At 35.9% G+C, this 22,574-nt stretch overlaps 1 protein-coding gene across 1 annotated transcript in view; it reads left to right on the top strand.

Moving 5' to 3' along the window:
• The window catches only part of LOC133183540 (neuroglobin-like), a 40,038-nt gene that overhangs the window by 11,314 nt on the left and 6,150 nt on the right, over window positions 1–22,574 (top strand). Inside the window, exon 2 of the mRNA XM_061318483.1 lies at window positions 4,523–4,754. Coding sequence (XP_061174467.1) covers window positions 4,523–4,754 — 232 coding nt within the window. The remainder of the gene's footprint in view (window positions 1–4,522; window positions 4,755–22,574) is intronic.

The raw sequence follows: 22,574 nt of genomic DNA, 5'->3' as shown, positions 1-22,574 counted from the left end.
AGACCTACCTCTGATAACTTTACATTGAACATGTTTGTTGTGTTTACATTTGGTTCGAAGTAAAGCAGCCGAAAATGACGTCATGGCGCGCGCAGTGTATGTAGGAAGCAAGTTTATAAAAATAGATCGAAAACACAAGACGGTCGAAAACGGATACGAGACTAATGCAATCTGTCTTAAATTTTATCCTATCTACATCACTGACTTCGTGGCGCAACAGTATGATTGTTGGAATGTAAATGTAGTGATTCCGAGTTCGAGCCCAACATGATCCATTTGTCCCTTTTAAATTTTGTGTGTGTGTGTTATCTTTTCTATTTTTTTTTATAATCATGTTCCATAATAAACATAATAATTATTTCAGAAAATTATAATATACACATTACATTTTTAAAGTATCTCTGGAAAAGACAGTCCTCAATTATTACATTAAATTTTGAAAATACATAGCTTCTTGATTTATTGTTTTGAACATGTAAACTGATTGTCATATGACATACTTGCAACTATGAAAATAAATATAACACTCGTCCACAAATGATATTTCACAGTATGATCTTGAATTGAAAAGGGATATCTATAAATAGAAACAGGTGATTTCCTAGAGTCGTCCGTGTCGTCGGAAATAAACCTATGGCTCTTCAATGAAATGAAATTCGGAGTTTATGAGGATCTTTTGAATATTAATGAGAAATAAATCACGTGGAAGCAATCTCGTGAATAAACTGCACACCATTTCTTCTTATAAAGACATAAAAACCATACATGTAGTATTAATATATTACTTCATAAATAAGAAAAAAAGAACGATGGAAAATTTTGTTGTTAGTTGGTCATTATCGTCCATAGTCAGTATTATAACCAAATATGAAACAGTTATGACAAACTCTGTTGTGTCTTTAATTTCGAGTTCCCTAGGATACATCAAGTCTACAAATTAATGATGAAAACAATGTAAAAGGTGAAGATAACGAACGGTAATTAAATTCATACATCAAGTCATCTTTGCTAGCCTAGGGTTTCTGATCCGCTACTCTCGATTTTTCAAACCGGAAGCCCAGTCGCTTTCTCCGTGATCGGAAGCTTGTGGGTTCAAACCCCGGCTGCCATTGACCTCAGACGATAAAAAATAAGTATTAATTGTTCCTTTGCCAAGCTATCGGCTCTTTGAAGTAAAAGGTGCGGGACCTAAAAAATCGAGACCTCGTGTCACCACAGGCGTTGGCATGATAAAGATCCTGATAATGGCCTGAGTGCCAAGTAAAGGTCAAAATTTGAAGCCCTTCCCCGGTATATGGTTACATCTCCCTATGAGCGAAAAATTCTCATAGGAGACGTAAACAACAAGCAATCAGTCAGAGATAAAACAACGATCTATAAGATAACATGCAATTTAATAAATAGCTGAGGAGTCATCCAACTTTAAGTATATAATTGCAGATATAGATTTGCACCAACAATGCTCGATATCCACTGTTCATTATTCTTGAAATACATCAGTATTTAAAAAAAAAACACTCTCTATTTCTGTCGATGACGCAAGCTCTGCGGTAAGATTAGACCTTCTATGACCATTAACAATACTTAAATCCATCTATGCTAAAAGCTCACCAAAATAAGGTAGCTCGGATGATAAATCGTCCCATTCGAGAATTTTTCGGATAGAGACATCACCTTATGTTTCAAATTTAGACATATACTCGGTACTGAGGTTTTTTTTTTTATCGTGGGACCTCGGTTTTTAAGGTACCTGACTTTCACTTCTAATGTCGGGCGCTTGGCGAAAGACTAGTCTCTATTTACCTTTACGTCGTAGGTTTGACGCCGTGCGGCGAACAAAGTATTTAATAGCATTTTTTGTGGATACCGAAAAAAATATCATAGGCGTAGTCACGGGGGGGGGAGGGGGCAGCGGGGGCACTAGCCCCCCCTTTCAGATATGGGGGGGGGGAAGAGTATGTCTGTGCCCCCCCCCCCCCAATTAATGTAGAACAAAATCACAGCTATGTTGAAATTATAGTAAACCTCATTTTATGGCAGACTTGTTTTATTTCCAGCAACGACTGAGTAAGCATTTCTCTTGAAATAATAGTAATATAATATACTTTATATGTGCCCTCCAATAATTATATATATATAGAATACTATAGAATACATACATGTAGCTACTATATCATTGTGCCCCCTCAATAATAACGTCTGATGACCTTTTTTTTTTGCACGTCTGATGACCTTATTTTTTTGGGCTTGTCAAGGAATTTTGGTAATTGATAGTCTGAAAATATATGGTTGTGCCCACTCAAAGTGAAATTGCTTCCTACAGGCCTGCTAATTTCTTTATATTACAAGTTTTAGATCTTTCTTGGATTTGAGCCCCCCCCCCCCCCACTTTTAAGTTTGTGACTACGCCTCTGAATATGAAATGAGTCATGGTCTTTCATAGCTTTAATCTTCTTGGTCTGATCTCGGTGTATTTCGGTGAATAAGAAAACTCCACCAAGGTTCATAATTCTTATTGTTAGTTAAAAAGTTTAATGAATGGTGTTGCCAAGACAACTTAAAAAAGATTATGTAACTTTTTTTCTCAAAATTTTACTTTCCTCGTTCAGTTTTTTTTAAATTTAATTTTCAACAAAACTTGACCACCGTGGAAATTAATTAAACCAGTAGTTAATAAATCCCTATCCGAACTAAAGAAATCAGAAACAAATCCTCTTGTTTTTCAACAAAAATTAGCCGAAATAAAACAATCTAAACATCCTACAATACAAATTTACACAGATGGTTCAAAGGACAGAGGCAGGGTTGCTGCTGCTGCAGTGGTCAATAATAATATTTTTTCTATACGACCTCCAAACGAAGCAACGATTTTTACAGCTGAAGCAAAAACTTTACAACTAGCTTTTGAATATATAAAAACTTCTAGTGAAAATTCTTTTACAATATTTTCAGACTCGCTTTCATGTTTACAGTCCATACACAATATGAACACTGATCATCCATACATTTTGGATATATTAAATAAGTTTTATCATCTCACTAAACAAGGTAAAAATATCGAATTTTGTTGGATTCCAAGTCATATTGGTATTCCGGGTAATAACAAGGCTGATAGTTCTGCAAAAGCTGCTCTTCAATATGAAATTGTACCTTTTAAAATTCCTTACACTGATCTTAAGTACTTAGTGAAACTTTACATAAATTCTCTTTGGCAAATATTTTTGGATTTTTGTGATAATAATAAACTGTATACCATACAAAACAAAGTTAGTCGGTCATCTGACTTTGGCCTGAAACGTCAGGACGAAGTCATTATTTCAAGAATAAGAATTGGGCATTCCAGGTTTACCCATTCATATTTACTGAGCGGGGAACAACAACCTGAATGCATATCTTGTGACTGTGCAATAACTATAAACCATATACTGTTAGAATGTACTGATTTTACGCCTGTTCGAAATAAACTTTTTAATGGTGTTCAAACAATGCATGATCTTTTTACAAATGTAAGTCCTAGTACAATTTTACAATACTTGCAAGAAACTGATTTTTACAATAAGATATAAATGTATATATTTTTATTGGCATATTTGTAATTTTCAATTTAACTGTTTTTATTTTTAAATTTAAAGTCCGTCGGATGGGACGTAAAACGGTGCCCCGTGTCAAGGATTACAACCCCCTTGGCACGCTAAAGATCGTTTCTCTGGTTTTCGAAAAAGAGTAGGCTCATTGGGGGCCGCCAGAGAAACCCAAAATCTTTCAAAACCGTTTATACAGTATTTAAATTCATACCGCCGAAATATGGCTGAAATATTGCCGACTCGGCGTAAAACAACAATAATCAATCAATCAATCAACAAAACTTGGTAAAACACATTAGGATATATAGTTCTGTAATTGTGAAACATCAAGTACAATTTGTAGTTTCACGAGAGACTTTTCGTCTTGTAATATTAGGGCCTAATTACAAATAATCTCACGATAATTAAAAAATAACCTAAATACATTTAATAAATTCAGTTATAAGGAACTCGCTTATTAGGGAAATCACGATTATTAGGAAAAATTTTCATTTTCCTAGGAAGTCTTCATGGATATTAATAAAAGAGACTTAGTTATATGGAATAAATCTCAAAGGTCCAAGTGACTTCTTTATAATCAAGTTTTAGTGTACAAGTTGTCGGACGAATAAGTTAATTTTGTCATAGGGAAAAATAATTACCTCTGACGTCACAAATTGATATTTTTATTATTATTCAATTACTGTCATGTTTCCTTTTAAGTATTTCTTCTTAACCTGAACTGTTTTGCAATTAAATCAGCAATGTTACCCTGACGACAATGCGGGCTGCTTTTAGCTATAGTAATTGAGGAATAATTCATGATAATTTGAGCTCATCAACAACATTTAATACTATTTCAGATCTGAAAACATTCTTATTTGTGACAAAGAAAGCTTATCTCTTACTTGCGTTATTTCATCAATTTAATAATTGCATCTTCCTTTTTTATTTGACAGACTCTTCAAAACCAACTCAAATCTAAAGTACGTATTTACTAAATTTACACAACTTGAAACGGAAGACGACATGAGACAAAATGAGGCCTTAGAACAACATGCAACTTTCGTGATGACTACAGTTGACGAAGCTATTTCAAATATAGACAATTACAATTACGTCACAGACCACCTTCACCGTACTGGGGCCACACATCAAAGATTTGTAGACTTCAGTTCAGAAAACTTTGCGGTAAGTGTGTTAAGAGAAATGAAATTTTTCACTCAATCTTTCCGTTATTTTCTTCTTTCATTCCACAATGAACACAAGGGACTAATATTGCTTCCACAATGACAAAAAGGGTCATGGACCTCATGCAACGCTCATCTGAATTTCATGAGTTTCCCAGGTCATGACCATTCTGGGGCAACCTCGAACGAGTCTGGATTAAAACAACAATTTTATAGTTTCATGAGGACTCTATAATCATCTCATTGATGCAGGTTGTCTTTTTGATTGAATGTTTGTTGTTTAACGTCCCTAATTGTCTCTAAGAATAAAGTTCAGGAGTAAATAAGAAAGGGGACACTAGATCATAAATTTCAGATACATGTAGCCTGGTCATGGGCGCATGAATTTTATAATATTTGTAGATGAATGGCTGTTTATTGTAACCATGAAAGAAAAGCAAACAAAGTATCCATTAATTTAAGTAATTGACTCTTAATTATAATTTAGCTCTACCCTAGCTAGGGTCTGAAGCATGGGAGAGGGGGCCATAAATATATTATAATTTGGGTAAAGGGCTTAGTGTCTATTAAAATCATGCAAACTTTTTATCTGCCTGATGCCAATAAGAAAATAAGACGCCCTAAACAGTGTAATGAATAATAATACTGGATGTGTCATAACGCCACTAATGCTCCCGCAGGCAGCCAAAATTTCAAATTGCAAATTGCACATTTGTTTTCAACTTGTACATACATCCCTACAAAAGTCAGAGAGCGGAAACTGAAAATTCTTTTTTTCCCCTAAGTTCAAGAGGAATAACTCTGTCAAAAATCATCGGACCATGACCATACTCGAACTTGACTTGTGTGTTCCTGTGACGTATCCATATGTCAAATTTGAGCTGAACGTATGCAACTGTTGCCGAGATAATGAACGACAGGTCAATGATGACGGAAGAGGTCAACACTATATGCCAGGCCATTTTATGGCGGGGGCATAGTAAAACCAAATTAGCCGAACCGTTGCCTGAACACTGCACCAAAGAAGTATGTTAGAGGATTAAGTAGTCAATATGATAAGTAATCATTGCAAACAGTTTACCTGACACAAGTCCATGAGTAAAAAATTTCAAAGTTGTAATGTACAGTAAGTAAATCACTAAATGTATTTTTCGATATGCATTGTTCGACCAACTTAAGACGCACCCTATGGTCTATAGACCCCGGATCCGTGTTGTCACAAGTTTGATAGAGGACTTAGTGATTGTGAAAATCATTTATATAGTTTTTGATGTTTAAAGGATCCATGAGGTCAATCTTCGGTCGTTATCTTCACATTTTTCGTTTGCCTGATAATGTCCGTGAGTAGAGAGAAATTTCAAAATATGTTAATTACCAAAATTGATGAAAATTTGTTAAAGACAAGAAGCTTAAAATTTTCAAAAGTTTGCTACATGTACGGACGATGCATGATGACATCTGAAAAACAGATAGCAATGTCACGTGCTTGACTCGGGTGACCCAAAAACTTAGACGGGGAGAGGGGGGGGGGCTTGATAGAGGAGCTTTCTCGAAGAACTACAAGTCATTTCCGTACGATAATTGAATTATTTCAATATGTGATACCAGGAAATTTGGCTTTAATACCGGGATATTTGACACACATTGTAGCTCACCTGTACCAACCAGTAATGCTTGTTATCGTATATATACTGAATGAGCTGCATGTCAATCAAGAAAAATATAAATAAACAAATTCAGAGAATTGTTGTCCCTTTCTGTTAGGTTCGGGTGTATAATGCATATTTTATATTAAATATTCTGGAGCAAAAGGATTGAAGTTTTTGAAAGTCAAACTTCGACGTCATTTGGTTATGAATTTAAATTCATACATATAGCTCATGTACATTCGTATAAGTCTTCTCAAAGGTTATGCACTTGTGAAAAAAGAAAGCCTTGTGTCTTAAGTGCAAACTTTTTTCCTGAAAAAAGTAGATAAAACTTCAAGATCATGACGTAAAAAAAAAGATTTCACATGGCCATGCCATTTCTTGTGCAAGACCTTTCAGAATGTACCATTCTTTCATTCAAGAGAAATTACTAAGTATTATAATATATATACATGTATAGAGAGAAAGAGAGAAAAGTAGGTCAAACATTAAGGTATATAGGTGAAACATCACACTACTTTCAGATACAAGTCTTATCTTCTCTCATTCAAAAGCCATTACCAATGTTAAAGATTGACATTTTCTATATTACATTTTCTATATATGGCATTTCCTACACATCAAAAGGCATTTCTATCATTATTTTTACCTCACTTTAAAGATATTGCTCCCTGCAGGTCTGTATGAAAATTTGATGCTTTTTTTTCCGCGTGTCCATTATTTTGTCCGCAATGGAAGTACTTAAAAATTTTGTAAATAGGCCTTTGTATCTATAAATAATCCATAATACAAATTGTTCAAAATTTACAAAGCAATTATTTATGTATTTTGCACTACATTGGGTAGAATAAATTTCATAATTTTTAAAGAAAACTATTACATCATTAACAATGATGTCATATTTCGATATTTCAGAGAGGATTTTGAAAACCTAACCGTGCCTTTGGAAAAACATGTTATAAAAAGACAGGTCTACAAAATGACACTATAAATTATTTACATCTTATGCCATAATGAATTTGATGAATTAATTAATCATGGTCAGATACTGAAAGCGGCCTTAAACTAAACTCATGATGACTTCCAGACAAATGAATATTAAGATAGTGGTTGGCAGACTTTAAAACTTGATTTTATCAGATGTTTTCCTCAACTATCTATTACTCGGTGATTTTTTTTTCATAACCCACGCGTAAAACAACAATAATCAATCATATCCCACACGTCATATTCCGATGGCGCCTTGCGATATTATATAAACAAAAACTTTTTTTAAAATCAGGAAAGTTATATTAAATCCAATAAAACTTAATACAAAGTTGATAAAAGAATTTCCAATGCTTTGTGATAGAACATGATTTCTAGATCTGTTTTTTTCCGTCGTGCATCGGTCGTAAACTGTTGAACATTTTCAGCTTCTTCTCTGAATCACTGGGGTGTTGCTGAAACGCGGAACGGAACGGAAAATCTGATGTCTCGTTTTTCACTATGCACAGATAAAATTCAGACATAGGAAGCAATATTCTTTATCTAATACATGTAGTTCATATCTTATTAAAAGTTATTGTAACAATGTGATTTATTCAGATTTTCCGCTCAAAACACGCGGCATATACATGCAATGGTCAATAAAATGCACAATAATTAGACTCGCATCCAAATTATATATCAGAATGTCTCATTTATCACTCATCCAAATCTGAATTTAAAAAATGACTTATTCGTCAAAGACAAAATCATCATTATTGATTATGAAAGGGAATTTTTTTTTTTTTCGAAACAGGCGGAGTGAAAGAGAAACACAGAGTATATTATATTAATTTGTGTTAGAGACAACGATCACTGGCATAATTGAAATAGTGGAGTTAACGAACGGTATTCGAGCTCGAAAGTCCATTAAACATTACAAAATAAGAGCAGAGCAAACAGGGACCTCTAAGACATCAGAGGTGGGATCAGGTGCCATGGAGGAGTGAGCATCCCCTGCCGACCGGTCACACCCGCCGTGTGCTCCTTGTCATGACCGGGAAATAACGGAAAAATCCGTCGACAATTCAGTGTGTAAATAATGGCCTAACAAATAGTATGAAAAAAGTCGGTCAGCATTCGACTTAATGATAGATTGTATTTGCTGACAAGGTCATTGTATCAACCATAGAACTTACGAAATGATGACTTTAAACGAGACTGCTGATTTTCTTGTTTATCAACTTGTTTGTCAATAACTTACCTCTTTTTAGAAATTGTTCATACGTAGAGCATGCTCTGGCGTATCGAATCAACTGAGAGATATAAACCCCGTATGCAGATGATAAGGGTATATTGCTGCATAAGTAAGAGAAGTTGACGATTAAAAAGTTATCACGTTTATCATAAAGCTTTGTTGTTAGATTATCATTAACGTCTTTTTCTAATAAAATATCCAAATATGAAACAGATGTGTCAGACTCTGTGGTATCTTTTATCTCAAGCTCAGCGGGATATATCGTGTCGACATAAGAATGGAAATAACCATTGTTAATTGACAAAACGTCGTCGATATATTTAACTGTCGAGTTGAAGGCCACAGCAAGTGTTTTCTACTTTTCACGTAAAAAATTCTGAATAAATTCTGCTTCATCTGAATTCAAAAATAGGTCTTTTAATAACGGGGCGTAATTGGTACCCATGGGAATTCCAATAGATTATTGGAAGAATAAAGGATACAATTTAAAAACAAGAGGCCAACTGGCCTTATAAGTCACCTGCGTATCATGTATCAACTTTGCCATGAGCCCCGCCCTAACACCAGGGGACATAAAATTCACAATTTTGGAAGAGGCACCCTTACATATCAGAACTATACTCTTAATTCATCAGCTTAATACCCGAGAGAAAAGGAGAAGATTTTCAAAGAATTATTGCATTTTTTACAATGTAATCATTAGAGCCCTGGCCTAACACCAGAACCCCTGACCCAGGGGCCATGAAATTCACAATTTTGGAAGAGGCATCCTTTCTCACCATAACTGTGCATTCAGTTTGTTTGGTAAATACCCAGGAGCAAAGAAGAAGATTTTTAAAGAAATAATGCAAATTTCACTAGATATTCAACAGAGCCCTGCCCTAACACCCTAACCCCTGATCCTGGGGCCATGAATTTCACAATTTTGGAAGAGGTACCCTTACTCATCATTACTATACTCGTAGTTCATCGACTTAATACACAGGAGAAAAGGAGAAAAATGTCAAAGAATTACTGCATTTTTACTCTGTAATCAGTGGAGCCCCACCCTAACAGCAGAACCCCTGACCCAGGGGCTATGAAATTCACAATTTCTGGAAAGGCAACCATGCTCACCATATAATGTTCTTAGTTTATTTAATACCTACGAGCAGAGAAGATTTTCAATGAATTAATGAATTTTCACTATATAATCAATTGAGCCCCGCCCTAACACCAGAACCCCAAATCCTGGGGACATGAAATTAACAACTTTGGAAGAGGCACTCTTGCTCATCATAACTATGTACTTAGTTACTTTATTTCATACCCAGGAGCAGAGAAGAAGATTTTCAAAGAAATAATGCACTTTCACTATATGATCTACATAGCTCCACCCTAGCACCAGAACCCCTGACCCTGGGGCCATGAATTTCACAATTTTGGTAGAGGACTCAATGCTTATGACAAGCCAACAGTTTCACTGCTTGATGTCCAGGAGTAAAGAAGAAGATTTTTAAAGATTGCATTAATTTTGGTGGTTTTAGACCCACCCGTCAGGCCCCAGGGGGTTAGGGGTCATGAATTTCACAATTTTTACTCCCCTGCACCATGCTATATACCAAATTTGGTTAAAATTGGTTCAGGGGTTCCAGAGAAGAAGCTGAAAATGTTCAAATGTTTACGTACGACGGACGACACACGCCGACGGACGAAAAAAGATAGCAAAAGGTCACCTGAGTAAACTCAGGTGACCTAAAAAAAATTACACTACAGGTGTGTCGGTGCAATCCATAGGGATCTGAAACGGGGATTTAAGAAAGATGGCATACATGCATATGGTCATCTTCGCTAGCCAAGGGTTTCTGATACGCTACTCTCCTCATAAACCCTTGGCATACGGTACTGACAAAAGACGGGATTGTTTTCGTCACGCGATCACGATTCTTACCAGGTACGCACAGATTTCGTCATCGACAGAAATAAAAAGCGTATTTTAAAAAATAATGTTTTTTAAGAATAATTAACAAGAAGGTATCGAGTTATGTTAATTTGTTATATAAACTGTTAAAATGCAAATCTACCTCCTCAGTATAGATTCTTAATCACATATTTTGCACGTAGTTTAAGATATTGGATGACACCATATAGCTATTCATAGAATGGCATGTTATCTTACTGATCGTTGTTTACTTGCGTTTTTCATTCCCGAGATTAAAGCGTCAAGATATATCCCGAACGCAAATATCGTCATTTACAAAAAACAATTGCTGATTGGTCGAATGATGTCGATCAACTCCAATCACAACTTGAGAAAAAAATCCCAACTTTTTTTAACACCGTATGCCAAGGGCTTATGAGGAGAGTAGCGTATCAGAAACCCTTGGCTAGCGAAGATGGCATATGGTCAAATAGCACAAACTGATTGCACAGAATAACGTAAAGATGGATGGGGAAATAACATATTTTCGAAAAAAAAATTTAGTTGTTATATTTTAGTATGGGGGTGGGAGGTGCAGAGATGTACGTTATCTACGCTTAAAGTGCATGGTTACATATGCATTGAAAATAATGGGATTTTTTTCGCTCATACGGCTCATATCGATGTCGAATACCTGTCGTTCATATTGATCAGAGTGATCTTCAATGAAGTTTTTCCCACTCATCCATATTTTAGCGCAACATGTTTCATGTATATGCGCACGGCATTTGATATTTTTTTTTGTTCCGTTTTTTTTTTGTACCCTGTGCTTTGTCTATGTTCAGAGATCTTCATGAATAAGAGCATGAACATGACTAAATCAACTCAAATTTTAATAATTAAGGATTAAATATGAAAAATTTATATGCTGTATACTGTTTCTGGTATGATTTTATATTTAAAGTGATTTAACCTCAAATCATATTTTCCGTTCCGTTCCGCCTTCCGTTCCGTTTTCCGTTCCGCGTTTTAGCAATACCGGAATCACAACCAATTTCAATCAATTTTAGCATAAAGCATCAATGAGTGAAAGGATACAAAACTGTAAATTCCACGGTCCCTGCCCCTTTGGGGTCTGAGAGATGGTGCTATAACAATCAAAGTGAAACTTAGTGCTATCTTTAAAAACCTGTATTTTTGAACATCAAGCAGTCAAACTGTTGATATGATTGTAATAAGCATTAAGCAATCTACCAAAATTGTGAAATCCATGACCCCAGGATCAGGGATTCTGGAGTAAAGATGGAGCTCTAATAATCATTTAGTAAAAATGCATAAAATCTTTAACCCCCCCCCCCCCCATATACGAGGGTTGTTCAATAAAGTTCGTAGACAAATGCTATAATTGTCTTAATGGTGACTACACTCCAAATGTGTACGATATTATTTTGATATAGACCAATGTAATGTAAATGTATAACAGGTGTGGATACAGGAATTTTTCCAAGGGGGGGTGGGGGGTTCCATCCAAATCAAAAAAATTCAAACCAAGAAATTTCTTGACAAGCAAGGAAAACCACAGACCTAAAATCCATTTCCCAAACGCGAAAAAAGGCTATCAAAGATTACGAAGCTCATCTCGACGAATGTTATCTGTAAGTAAGGAAGATCTCACATCATACTTTTTTTTCTAGTTAGTGTAATCCAAAGATCAATAGCCATACAAGTTTGCTTTAAGTAGGATTTACAGTTACTTGGACATAAACCTGCTCAAAAACCTAAAACCTTTTACTAATCAAGAAGTCTCCCGCGTGGCGCAGTGGTTAGAGCGTTCGCTCTGGAGTCGCGGAGTAAGAAGTTGATCCTTACGTCGCGGGTTCTAATCTCACTTTGGGACGTGGACACCGGTCATTCGGATGAGACCGTATAAACCGAGGTCCCGTGGCGCAGTAGGTGCTAACAAGAAAGATCCCTCACTGCTCAATGGCCCCGAGTGCCGAGTATAGGTCAAAATTTGCAGCTCTCCATCGGCAAGTGGTGGCGTCTCCATATGAGTGAAAAATTCTCGAGAGGGACGTTAAACAATAAACAAACTAATCAAGAATAATTTGGCAAGTTCCAACATTCAAAGTAAGTCTGGAAGTTTTCATCCTTGAATGACCATCTATGCAAATTTAATCATAACAGACCAAAACATTATATAGGTGCTCCAAAAACATTACCCTAGTCACTCATCTGGAAAATGTAGGTCAGATTTAGAATCCAAAGAAAGTCTGGAAGTGCCCTTCCCTAGATACAACATCCATGCTAAATTGGTTAAAATATGGTAAAAATTCCCTCGTGACAAAATCTAGCTCAGATCCAGCATCCAATGCAGGTTGGTTAGTGTCCATCCCTAAACGCATCATACATCCAAGTTTGGTCCATGTTGGGCTTATAGTTACTTGGGAATAAACCTACTCCAAAAAGTTTAACCTGGTCACTCATCTGGAAAATCTATGTTAAATCCAGCATCCGAAGTAAGTGTGGTAGTGTCCATCCCTTAATGCATAATACATGCGCGTTTGGTCCAGGTTGGGCTGAATTAAAGTTTGGTACTTACTCTAAAACAGTACCTGGTCACTCATCATGGAATGTAGCTCAGATCCAGCATCTGAAGCAAGTGTGGTAGTATCCCTCCTTCGATGTATAATCCATGCAATGCAAGTTATTTGGGAATGGACCTGCTTCAAAGAGTTTAACCTGGTCACTCATCTGGAAAATCTAGGTCAAATCCAGCATCCGAAAAGCAAGTGTGGTAGTGACCATCTATAGATGCATTATCCTTGCATGTTTGGTCCAGAATGGGGTTTCAGTTAGGTACCTGCTTCAAAACCGTAAACCTGGTCACTCATTTGGAAATTTAGATCAGATCCAGCATCTGAAGCAAGTGTGGTAGTGTACATCCCTAGATATATTTTTATGCAAGTATGGTCTAGGTAGGTGTTATAGTTATTTGGGAATGGACCTGCTCCAAAAAGTTTAACCTGGTCACTCATCTGGAAAACTAGGTGAGATCCACCTATGGGGGGACCCCTCCACCTCCCCCTCTAGATCAGCGATGTATAACAAGATGTGTTTGTGAAACACTGAAGTCCCCGTATGGCAACTTATAGCAAAGGTTAAACATTCTCCAATGCAAAACAAATATGTTGGTACCCAAAGTAAGGTCTTGTCTCGAGGTATATACATGTACCTGTGAAATATAAAACCCTAGCAGAAACCATTGAATAGATATGGAAAAGGTTAATGTTTTTCAAAAGTAAGTCAAAAATCATGGTCAAAGTCAAAATTAATTGTGCCCAAGGAGAGACCTTCTCACAAGAAATACACATGTGAAATATAAAAGCCGTAGGCACCAATCGTTCAAAAGTTATGACCAAGGTAAAAGTTTTTCAAAAGTAGGTCAAACTCCAAGGTCAAAGGGTCAAAGTTGTTGGTATCCAAAGGAACATCTTGTCACAAGGATTACATATGTGAGGTATGAAAGCCCTAGCACCAACCGTTCAAAAGTTATGATCAAGGTTAAAGTTTTCTAAAAGTAGTCAAACTCCAACGTCAAGGTGAAAGAGTGTCCAAGTTGTTGGTATCATAAGGAAGGTCTTGTTACGAAGATTACATATGTGAAGTATGAAAGCCCTACAACCAACCGTTCAAAGTTATGGCCAAGGTTAAAGTTTTCTAAAAATAGGTCAAATTCTAGGGTCAAGTGGTCAAAGTTGTTGGTATCCAAAGAAAGGTCTTGTCACTAGGATTACACATAGGAAGTATGGAAACCCTGGCACCAACCGTTCAAAAGTTATCGCCAAGGTTAAAGTTCGGTAAAATTTTGCAAAACTGGGTCAAACTGCAAGGTCAAATATGTTGGTACCCAAAGAAAGGTCTTGACCCAAGGAATATACATGTGAAATATGAAAGCCATAGCTCCAACCAATCAAAAGCTATGGGTAATGTTAAAGTTTTTGCGGACGAACAAACAGACAGAGGGACGGACAGGGCTAAAACTATATACCCTCGAATCTTCGATACGGGGGCATAAAGATTAAAACAATATACACTATTTTACGAAAGTCATTGGTGTAAATAGATTGTATATGTAAGCTGCTCGGCCACGTCTGACGTTAAGCGAGTTTCATAATAAAGACAAAATAAGAATTTTTAATTTTAACCCCATACTCGTAGATACGCGCTATTTTTTCTTAATGTTTTCTTGTTTGGTATGTAGGATTTATTATTCGAAAAGATATCACAGAATATGACACATTTATTTCATATATGGATGTTTTAGTAGAAAAAACTAACAACTTAACATTATGATAAACGTGATGACTTCAACAAGTCTATCGTCAACTTCCTTAATTTAGATATTACCTGCAAATGTAGCTGATGTCTCCCTGTTGATAAGATACGCAAGAGCATGTTCTACTTACGATCAATATTTAAAATGAAAAAATAACTTGATAATACATGGGTATCAACAATCGCCTTAAAAGTCTACATTTCTCAAAGTCTACAATCAATACAATGACATCAAGTTGTTTACCAATGCAATCTGACATTAGGTCGAATGTTGACTGACGTTTTTCGTAAAAAGTGTCAGGCTATTGGTTACTTACTAAATTGTCTATGGATTCCTCCGTTCACCGAATCAAGACAAGGGACTCGTGTGACCGGTTGACAGGGGATGTTTTCACCTCCATGGCAACTGATTCCACCTCTGTTTTCAGACGTTCGTGTTTGCCATGCTCAAAATTTGTGTTGTTTGATTGGTCTTCTTAGCATGTATACGATTTGTTATCTTCACATTTCATCACTGCATCAAGAAAAGGTTATTGGAGCAGTGTACCCTTTTCATATTTGTGTATTAATCCAACTTCCAGTCATAAGCGATAGGTGCAAGTCTTATGGTATAGCTTGGAGAATAAAGAGGTACGTAGGCCTAAACGGTCATCTAAGTTTTGCAGTCTTAGTTTATCTTGGTAAATGTCTGTCCTTTCTGTTATCTACCCCTTCTTAAAACTTGTAACCTCCCCCCCCCTTCCCCATTGATGACTCATTGCTGCAGATTGAATGACGGTATGAGCAAAATTTAAAGATACGTGCATAAAATTTTAATTACAAGTTGCCATTGTAGTTCTGATCGTAGTTGGCGCTCGCTTCCTAACCATTTTATTCTTTCGCGGACCCACGACGATGAACATAGGTAGTGACTGTTCGCCAATTTAAGCGCCGAACATGAGCAGTTCAAGTTAGGGGTCTTTATAGTATGAATTTTAAAGGAGGAATTTTTACAATAAATTATTTGTTTTCTTGTAGTTCTTGGGCATACGATTTTGAAAGGTTTTACTGTACTTTTCAAAGAAAAACTTAAGACCTTATGTAGGTCCTCGTTCCCATCTCGGTTGACATGGTTTGAACTGGAATCTATACTAGCAGAAAGATTGTTTGTGAATAGGTGTGACAGAGGGTAACCTTGAAGGTCGTTAAACATTTTTACTACACATTTTTAACCTCTATGAACTTTTTTTGGGGTAAAATCCCTGCTGTAGGGACTATGACCTTTAACAAATACTGTACGCCCTTTCAAATTTGCAAACAATTTTGCCCCGTTTTAAAGTTCTGTTTAAGAAATTGTACTGTCTTCTTTGAATTCGTACCGTCTTAAATTCGCCCACTTGTGTCTTGGGCGAAAGGGGCGAAAATAAAACGGAGGCGAAGTTTTCCCTGTATACAGTATAAATCTTGCTAAATGTGGAACCATTAATTTAAACATGTCTAGTTTAACTGCTATTAAGAAGAAAACATTTTTTGGACAAAGAAAAGGGGTGTTGAAAGTAGGGAGAATTCCGTGAATGCTTGCTTTCAAAGTTAAATCGGATAAATTGCCATCAAAATTAATGAAGTCTTCAAAGATCTTCTTTACTGCTAGTCATCAAGGAGTCAAACTTTGGCATGATTACATGTATAATAAGCTACATGTCCTCTACCAAAATTGTGAAATCCATGGCTACAGGGTTCTTATATAAAGGTTGGGCTGTAATGATTATTTAAAGAAAATGCATATTTTTTTTTAAATCTCCCTCTCTCCCCTGTACATATTTAGCAGACAGTGTGTGAAATGATAAGCAAGAGTGCCTTTACGTAAATTGTAAAATTCATGGCCCTTGGGTAAGGTTTGTAATGTTAGAATGAGGTTGTATTGATCACATAATGAAAATGTATAAATGTTTTGTAAATCTGTTCTGCTTTCGTTATTTAGCAGAAAAAATAAGAACAAAGGTTTCTCTTCCTGAATTGTAAAATTCTAGGCCCTGGGTCAGAGGTTCTTGCATGTGTTAGGACAGTACTCGATTGATCATATAATGAAAATCCATTATTTTACTGACTCTGCACCTATGTATCCAGCAGGTAGAGAACAAAGTTGTATTTAACAGGTTTGTGAGGATGACAGGGCGAGATTGATAATCTATTTCCAAATGTTGCAGAATACCAATTTGCTAATGATTGATTGTCCTATTTTTCTAGTTTTTGAGTAACATTCCTTTATTGCATGGACCCTGAGGTCCACACAGAAAATATATAAGCGATGTTAAACCGGATGCAATGCAGATATGTAGGACTGCGCAGGCCTCAGAATGCTAGAGAGTTCGCCCCTAGAATAACTTGCCCTTAGGACAATTCGTCCCAATCGAAAAAGAATTCGCCCATCATTGAAAACTCGCTAAAACTCTGTACATTGTATTTATTTCTAGCGTATCCAAAATCAGAATCTACTTTCAAGTTGTAGATCAAAAAATATTCTACTGTATCGTTATGTATCTATATGTATATGGTAAAAAATATTATTTTCAGTTTAGATCGCTTTTCTATGATACAAACAATTTCTGAAGATTTCAGATGGTTTGTCATTTTAAATTAAAAAACTTAATTCGACGATAGGCTTTAAAAGATAGGACATATTTTCAGCACCAGTTTTGTGCAATCCAGGCAGTAAAAGGGGGGGGGGGATAACATAAATTCTTTAAAAGCAAAAAAGGTCATCTAACATTTCTTGGGGATGTATGACCGTATATTGGCTTACATTTCTATTATATAGTTTTAATTGGCAAAACTATAGAGGGGCCACAACTGTAATTAAATTACTATAGTAAAGCACAATTCACATGTACAGGTAATTGTGATACATGGATGACCCCCACATACTTCCAACATTCCAATGATAAAGTTCCAATGTTAAAGTTACAGTGCTATATTTGACGCCTTGATCAAGTTTAATTGATAGTTTTAGTAAATAGACTATTACGTTAAATTATAATGAAAAATTACATGTTTCAAGCTGAAAGAAATCTTTTTACAACACATTTTCAATACAACACAGATTTGTTTGAATTTACAGTATTTATTTATTTATTTCCGTTAGAAACTAATGCCTATGGTCCACGTATTGCAGTCCTTTTTGAAGGACAGCAACTTGTATAACTTTTAAATTCTATGGATTTTTCTCAAGCTTGTATCAGGTGACCGTTCAAGCCCTTGGCGCCTCTTGTATATCATGATCAAAGAAATGACTTTTTCCGTCCTAACCAAGAAGAAAGTGAAAGCCGTTATTTACTTACAAGTGCTCCTGAAAAATCTAACATGGAGGCTAGATTCACACCATCACGGTCAGGAACACGTTAAGTCTCTTTACAGTACCGTTGACAGATACCTTTAAAGTTAAACCCTAAAATTGGTTCGTTGTCATGACCTCACAGGTGAGGTTGATAATGTCTGTCCGGTGTCATAACTTTAGAACTATTACTTACTTTTACAATGTATTTAATTTTTCAAGTTAGTTAATTGATTCCAATCTCTCATATTGCAATGGGGAACAGAACTGATATCATACGTATTTGTGGCTGTAACAAGTAATGTTAGAGTAGTTTGCGTTGGCGAAACACCACCCTGCTCAAACATATTTTTATTTGGTTGATTTTTTCTTTGAAATGAACATATTTTCTTTTATACAATAAACAATACCTAACACTTTGGTACAGGCAATATTATAAAGTACTGTTAGACCCTGAAATAAAAATCAAAGTAAAGTAAAACTGGAAAAAATGCTATGATTCAAATTATGTCCGTTGTCATAACAAGTTTAGAAAATTCAGTAGCTTACTTCCTGTCTTGATCTGAACCGATACTGAACCGAAACCTTAAAGATCAAGGTAGAAAGTCAACTGCTTCAAAGAGAAAACCTCAATAATTTAAGTTAAATTCAAAGTACCAATCTCATTATAAAACCAAAATAAGTGAAATATGAATTAGTGGGTGGACGATTTAATGACACGTGAACATTAAAGATTTAGTGAGCTTTAAAATTAAACTTTAAAGGGGTAAATACGAGCAGCACGAGGCGCAAGTAGTGGTTAAAGCATTTCACTCTAGCGTGGGGGTGTAAAAGAATTGATCCAGATACCGGTATAAGTCCCGTGTCGCAGTAGAGGGATGTTGATACGAAAGATATCCTTCACTGCTTATTGGCCATGCACAATTGCCGAGTACAGATCTAAATCTGCATCCCTCAATAGGCAGTTAGTGGTGCTCGAAGGACATAAAGCTATTATCCAACCCACCAACAGACCTTACCAACTGACATTATTTTACTTTATATTTCAACGGGGGGGGGGGGGGGGGGGGGTAAGGGGGTAATTGACAATTTACTTGATATTTCTTTGACAGACTTCATGAAGAGAATAGAAAATTGGCCGGACTCGAAAATCCTAGTTTGGGGCGTGTGTACTTCAGGATAAATAACACAAACTTTTTTCTACCAAAATTCAGATATCTTCACGAAATTACGTGCCGCTTTCACTTTAGAAGTGATATTTGTTTAGTTATACAGCTTTGTGTTTGGCCAAGCCACATAATTTGGTGGAAAGTACAAAAATGCAACTTTAAAGTTGAATACTTTTTTTAGGTCACCTGAGTCACTCAGGTGACCTATTGCTATCTCTTTTCGTCCGTCGTCGTCCGTCGGTCGTAAACTTTTGAACATTTTCAGCTTCTTCTCTTGAACCAGCAAACCAATTTCAACCAATTTTGGCATATAGCATCTATGGGTGAAGGGGAACAAAAATTGTGAAATTCGTGGCCCCTGCCCCCCTGGGGCCTGAGGGGTGGGGCCAAAACCATCAAAATTAATGCAATCTTTAAAAATCTTCTTCTTTACTCCTGGACATCAAGCAGTCAAACTGTTGGCATGATAGTAATAAGCATTGAGCCCTGTACCAAAATTGTGAAATTCATGGCCCCAGGGTCAGGGGTTCTGGTGCTAGGGCGGGGCTATATAGATCATAAAGTGAAAGTGCATTATATCTTTGAAAATCTTATCCTCTACTCCTGGGTATTATTGAAACAAATTGAATACATAGTTATGATAAGCAAGAGTGACTCTACCAAAATTGTGAAATTCATAGCCCCAGGGTCAGGGGTTCTGGTGCTAGGGCAGGGCTATATAGATCATATAGTGAAAGTGCATTATTTCTTAAAAAATCTTCTTCTCTACTCCTGGGTATTATTGAAACAAATTAAATACATAGTTATGATAAGCAAGGGCGACTCTAGCAAAATTGTGAAATTCATGGCCCCAGGGTCAGGGGTTCTGGTGCTAGGGCGGGCCTATATAGATCATATAGTGAAAGTGCATTATTTCTTTGAAAATCTTCTTCTCTACTCCTGGGTATTATTTAAACAAATTAGATACATAGTTATGATAAGCAAGGGTGACTCTACCAAAATTGTGAAATTCATGGCCCCAGGGTCAGGAGTTCTGGTGCTAGGGCGGGGCTATATAGATCATATATGAAAGTGCATTATTCTTTGAAAATCTTCTTCTCTTCTCCTGGGTATTATTTAAACAAATACATGGTTATGATAAGCAAGGATGCCTCTTCCAAAATTGTGAATTTCATGACCCCTGGATCAGAGGTTCTGATATTTGGGCGGGGCTCTATTTATTATATTGTGAAAATGCATTAATGCTTTAAAAATCTTCTCTGCACCTGGGCATATCAGAGGCAAAAAGAGTAAAGGTTTTAATAAGGAAGGGTTTTTTTTACCAGATTTTTGAACATCAGAACCATTTGATCAAGTGTTCTGGTCCAGGCCAGGGCTCTATTAATTTGTATTCTACTGAGAGGAGTAATTCCCCTTTGCCATTTACTTGTGATAATTAATCACTGTAAATAATGTACTTGAAGGGTTAATAGAGTAAGAGAATTATGCAAGAATTTTTATTGTATAATACAAAAAGTACTTTCATAGTTTTAATGATCAGGTAGACTTGTAAGTAACAGATAAATAAAAATGAGACAAAAATAACTTGTCTTATTAAATGTTCATCAAAGACGAAGAGAGGCCAATGTAAGAGATTTCAACAAGGAATTAAAAGAGTACAGAAGCACTGATTATAAGTTTGTTTATGTACTGTCTGGTGAGAGTGATAAATGGGGAACAGATTAGAACCTAATTTATGTACTGTTAATGAACATTAGACTAATTATTTTGTTAATCCTGGTCACCCTATTTTTCTTGCTTTTGGGCAACAAAGCTTCCCCTTTCAGTTCATTTTATACTCTATGAATCCTCTAAATTGTTGTATTATACTCAGGTGACCGTTAAGGCCCTTGGGCCTCTTGTTTACTAGTTTATGACATTTTCAAGAGTGTATTTTTATATTTTAGACAATTAAAATTTCTTAATTACATTTCCATTGAAAGAAATATTGAAAAAACACCAGTGTAACTCTTCTGTGTGGGAGATAAGAAAATTTGTCTGTGGTATGTATCTTTAATTTCAAATTTCTTCAGCGAAAGATTTGACTCTACTGTAACGCGCGTGTGTGGGGGGGGGGGGGGGCAACCAGCCTGTCAAAGAATATTTTCATACTAAAGAAACGATACAAGATAAAGTTCGGGAAAAAACCCTCTCCCAATACTATATTACTGAAGAATAGATATATTTTATCATTTCTGTTGAATTTCATAGACAGACTTGCATGTTAAACATGTGACACCTGACCATATGAACTTAACATGTACTGACAACGGACATTTTGCTTATGAATTGCAATATCTCATAGTATGCGTTCTGCGAAAGGTTGTTATATGTCTAATGAAATTAAAATAAGAGTTACTCTCTATATAATGAAATTAAAATGTTTTTTAATTAATTGAGTACGAAAAATAAATAATTTTTCAGTGCACAACTATGCTTTTACACCATAGTAGGTGTTCGCCGATAAAAACTACTCGAAATATATTTCGGATAACAAAGATATGAATGTTTGTCGTGAGTGCTTAATGTTGTATCTGTTCCCCAATATTTAAGTCTTTTCTGGAATTGAACAAAAACATGATTTTTTATGCATTCAGTTAAAATTCTTATATCCTTTGAATGACACCGGACAGACATTATCTTAACCTCACCAGGTCATGACAACGAACCAATTTTAGTGCTCAACTTTAAAGGTCTCAGACAATTAACGGTATCGTAAAGGAACTTAACGTGTTCCTGGCCGTGACCATGAGACAGGCATATACTAAAGAAGAAACGGAGGATATATTAACTTCGATGGGGATTATTTATGATTAATTGTACTCACGATTACTCACGTATTTATTCAAGTCAGTGTCTTAAAATAACAAGGATCACAGACGAGTGGATTCATTCGAGATATGTAGTATACTTGTAGGAATGAAGTTCCGTATAAGATGCACGTTGGGAATATGAATCTTTAAATCGGATTGAGTACATGTGAAATTGCGTTTCAGATCTATAGAAAATCCTATTAACGAATCAATACTGTGTCTCTAGAAGACAGTTTAATGTTCACTGAGAGATTTTGTAGAAGTAAATTGGTGCAGTGTTGTTCTAACTGTATGAGTTGGATTTGTAAACGGTATCTCAAAATTACCAATAAAGGGATTGACTTTTGATTTGACCAACAGAATAGAGAAATTTAAAAAA

The sequence above is a fragment of the Saccostrea echinata genome, unplaced genomic scaffold (assembly GCF_033153115.1).
Source record: "Saccostrea echinata isolate AGI-Se365-2 ecotype Australia unplaced genomic scaffold, CSIRO_AGI_Sech_v1 ptg000009l, whole genome shotgun sequence".
In the NCBI taxonomy this organism is placed as follows: domain Eukaryota; kingdom Metazoa; phylum Mollusca; class Bivalvia; order Ostreida; family Ostreidae; genus Saccostrea; species Saccostrea echinata.
Note: the sequence above shows the minus strand (reverse complement) of the source record. Positions and strands in the feature narration are given on the sequence as shown.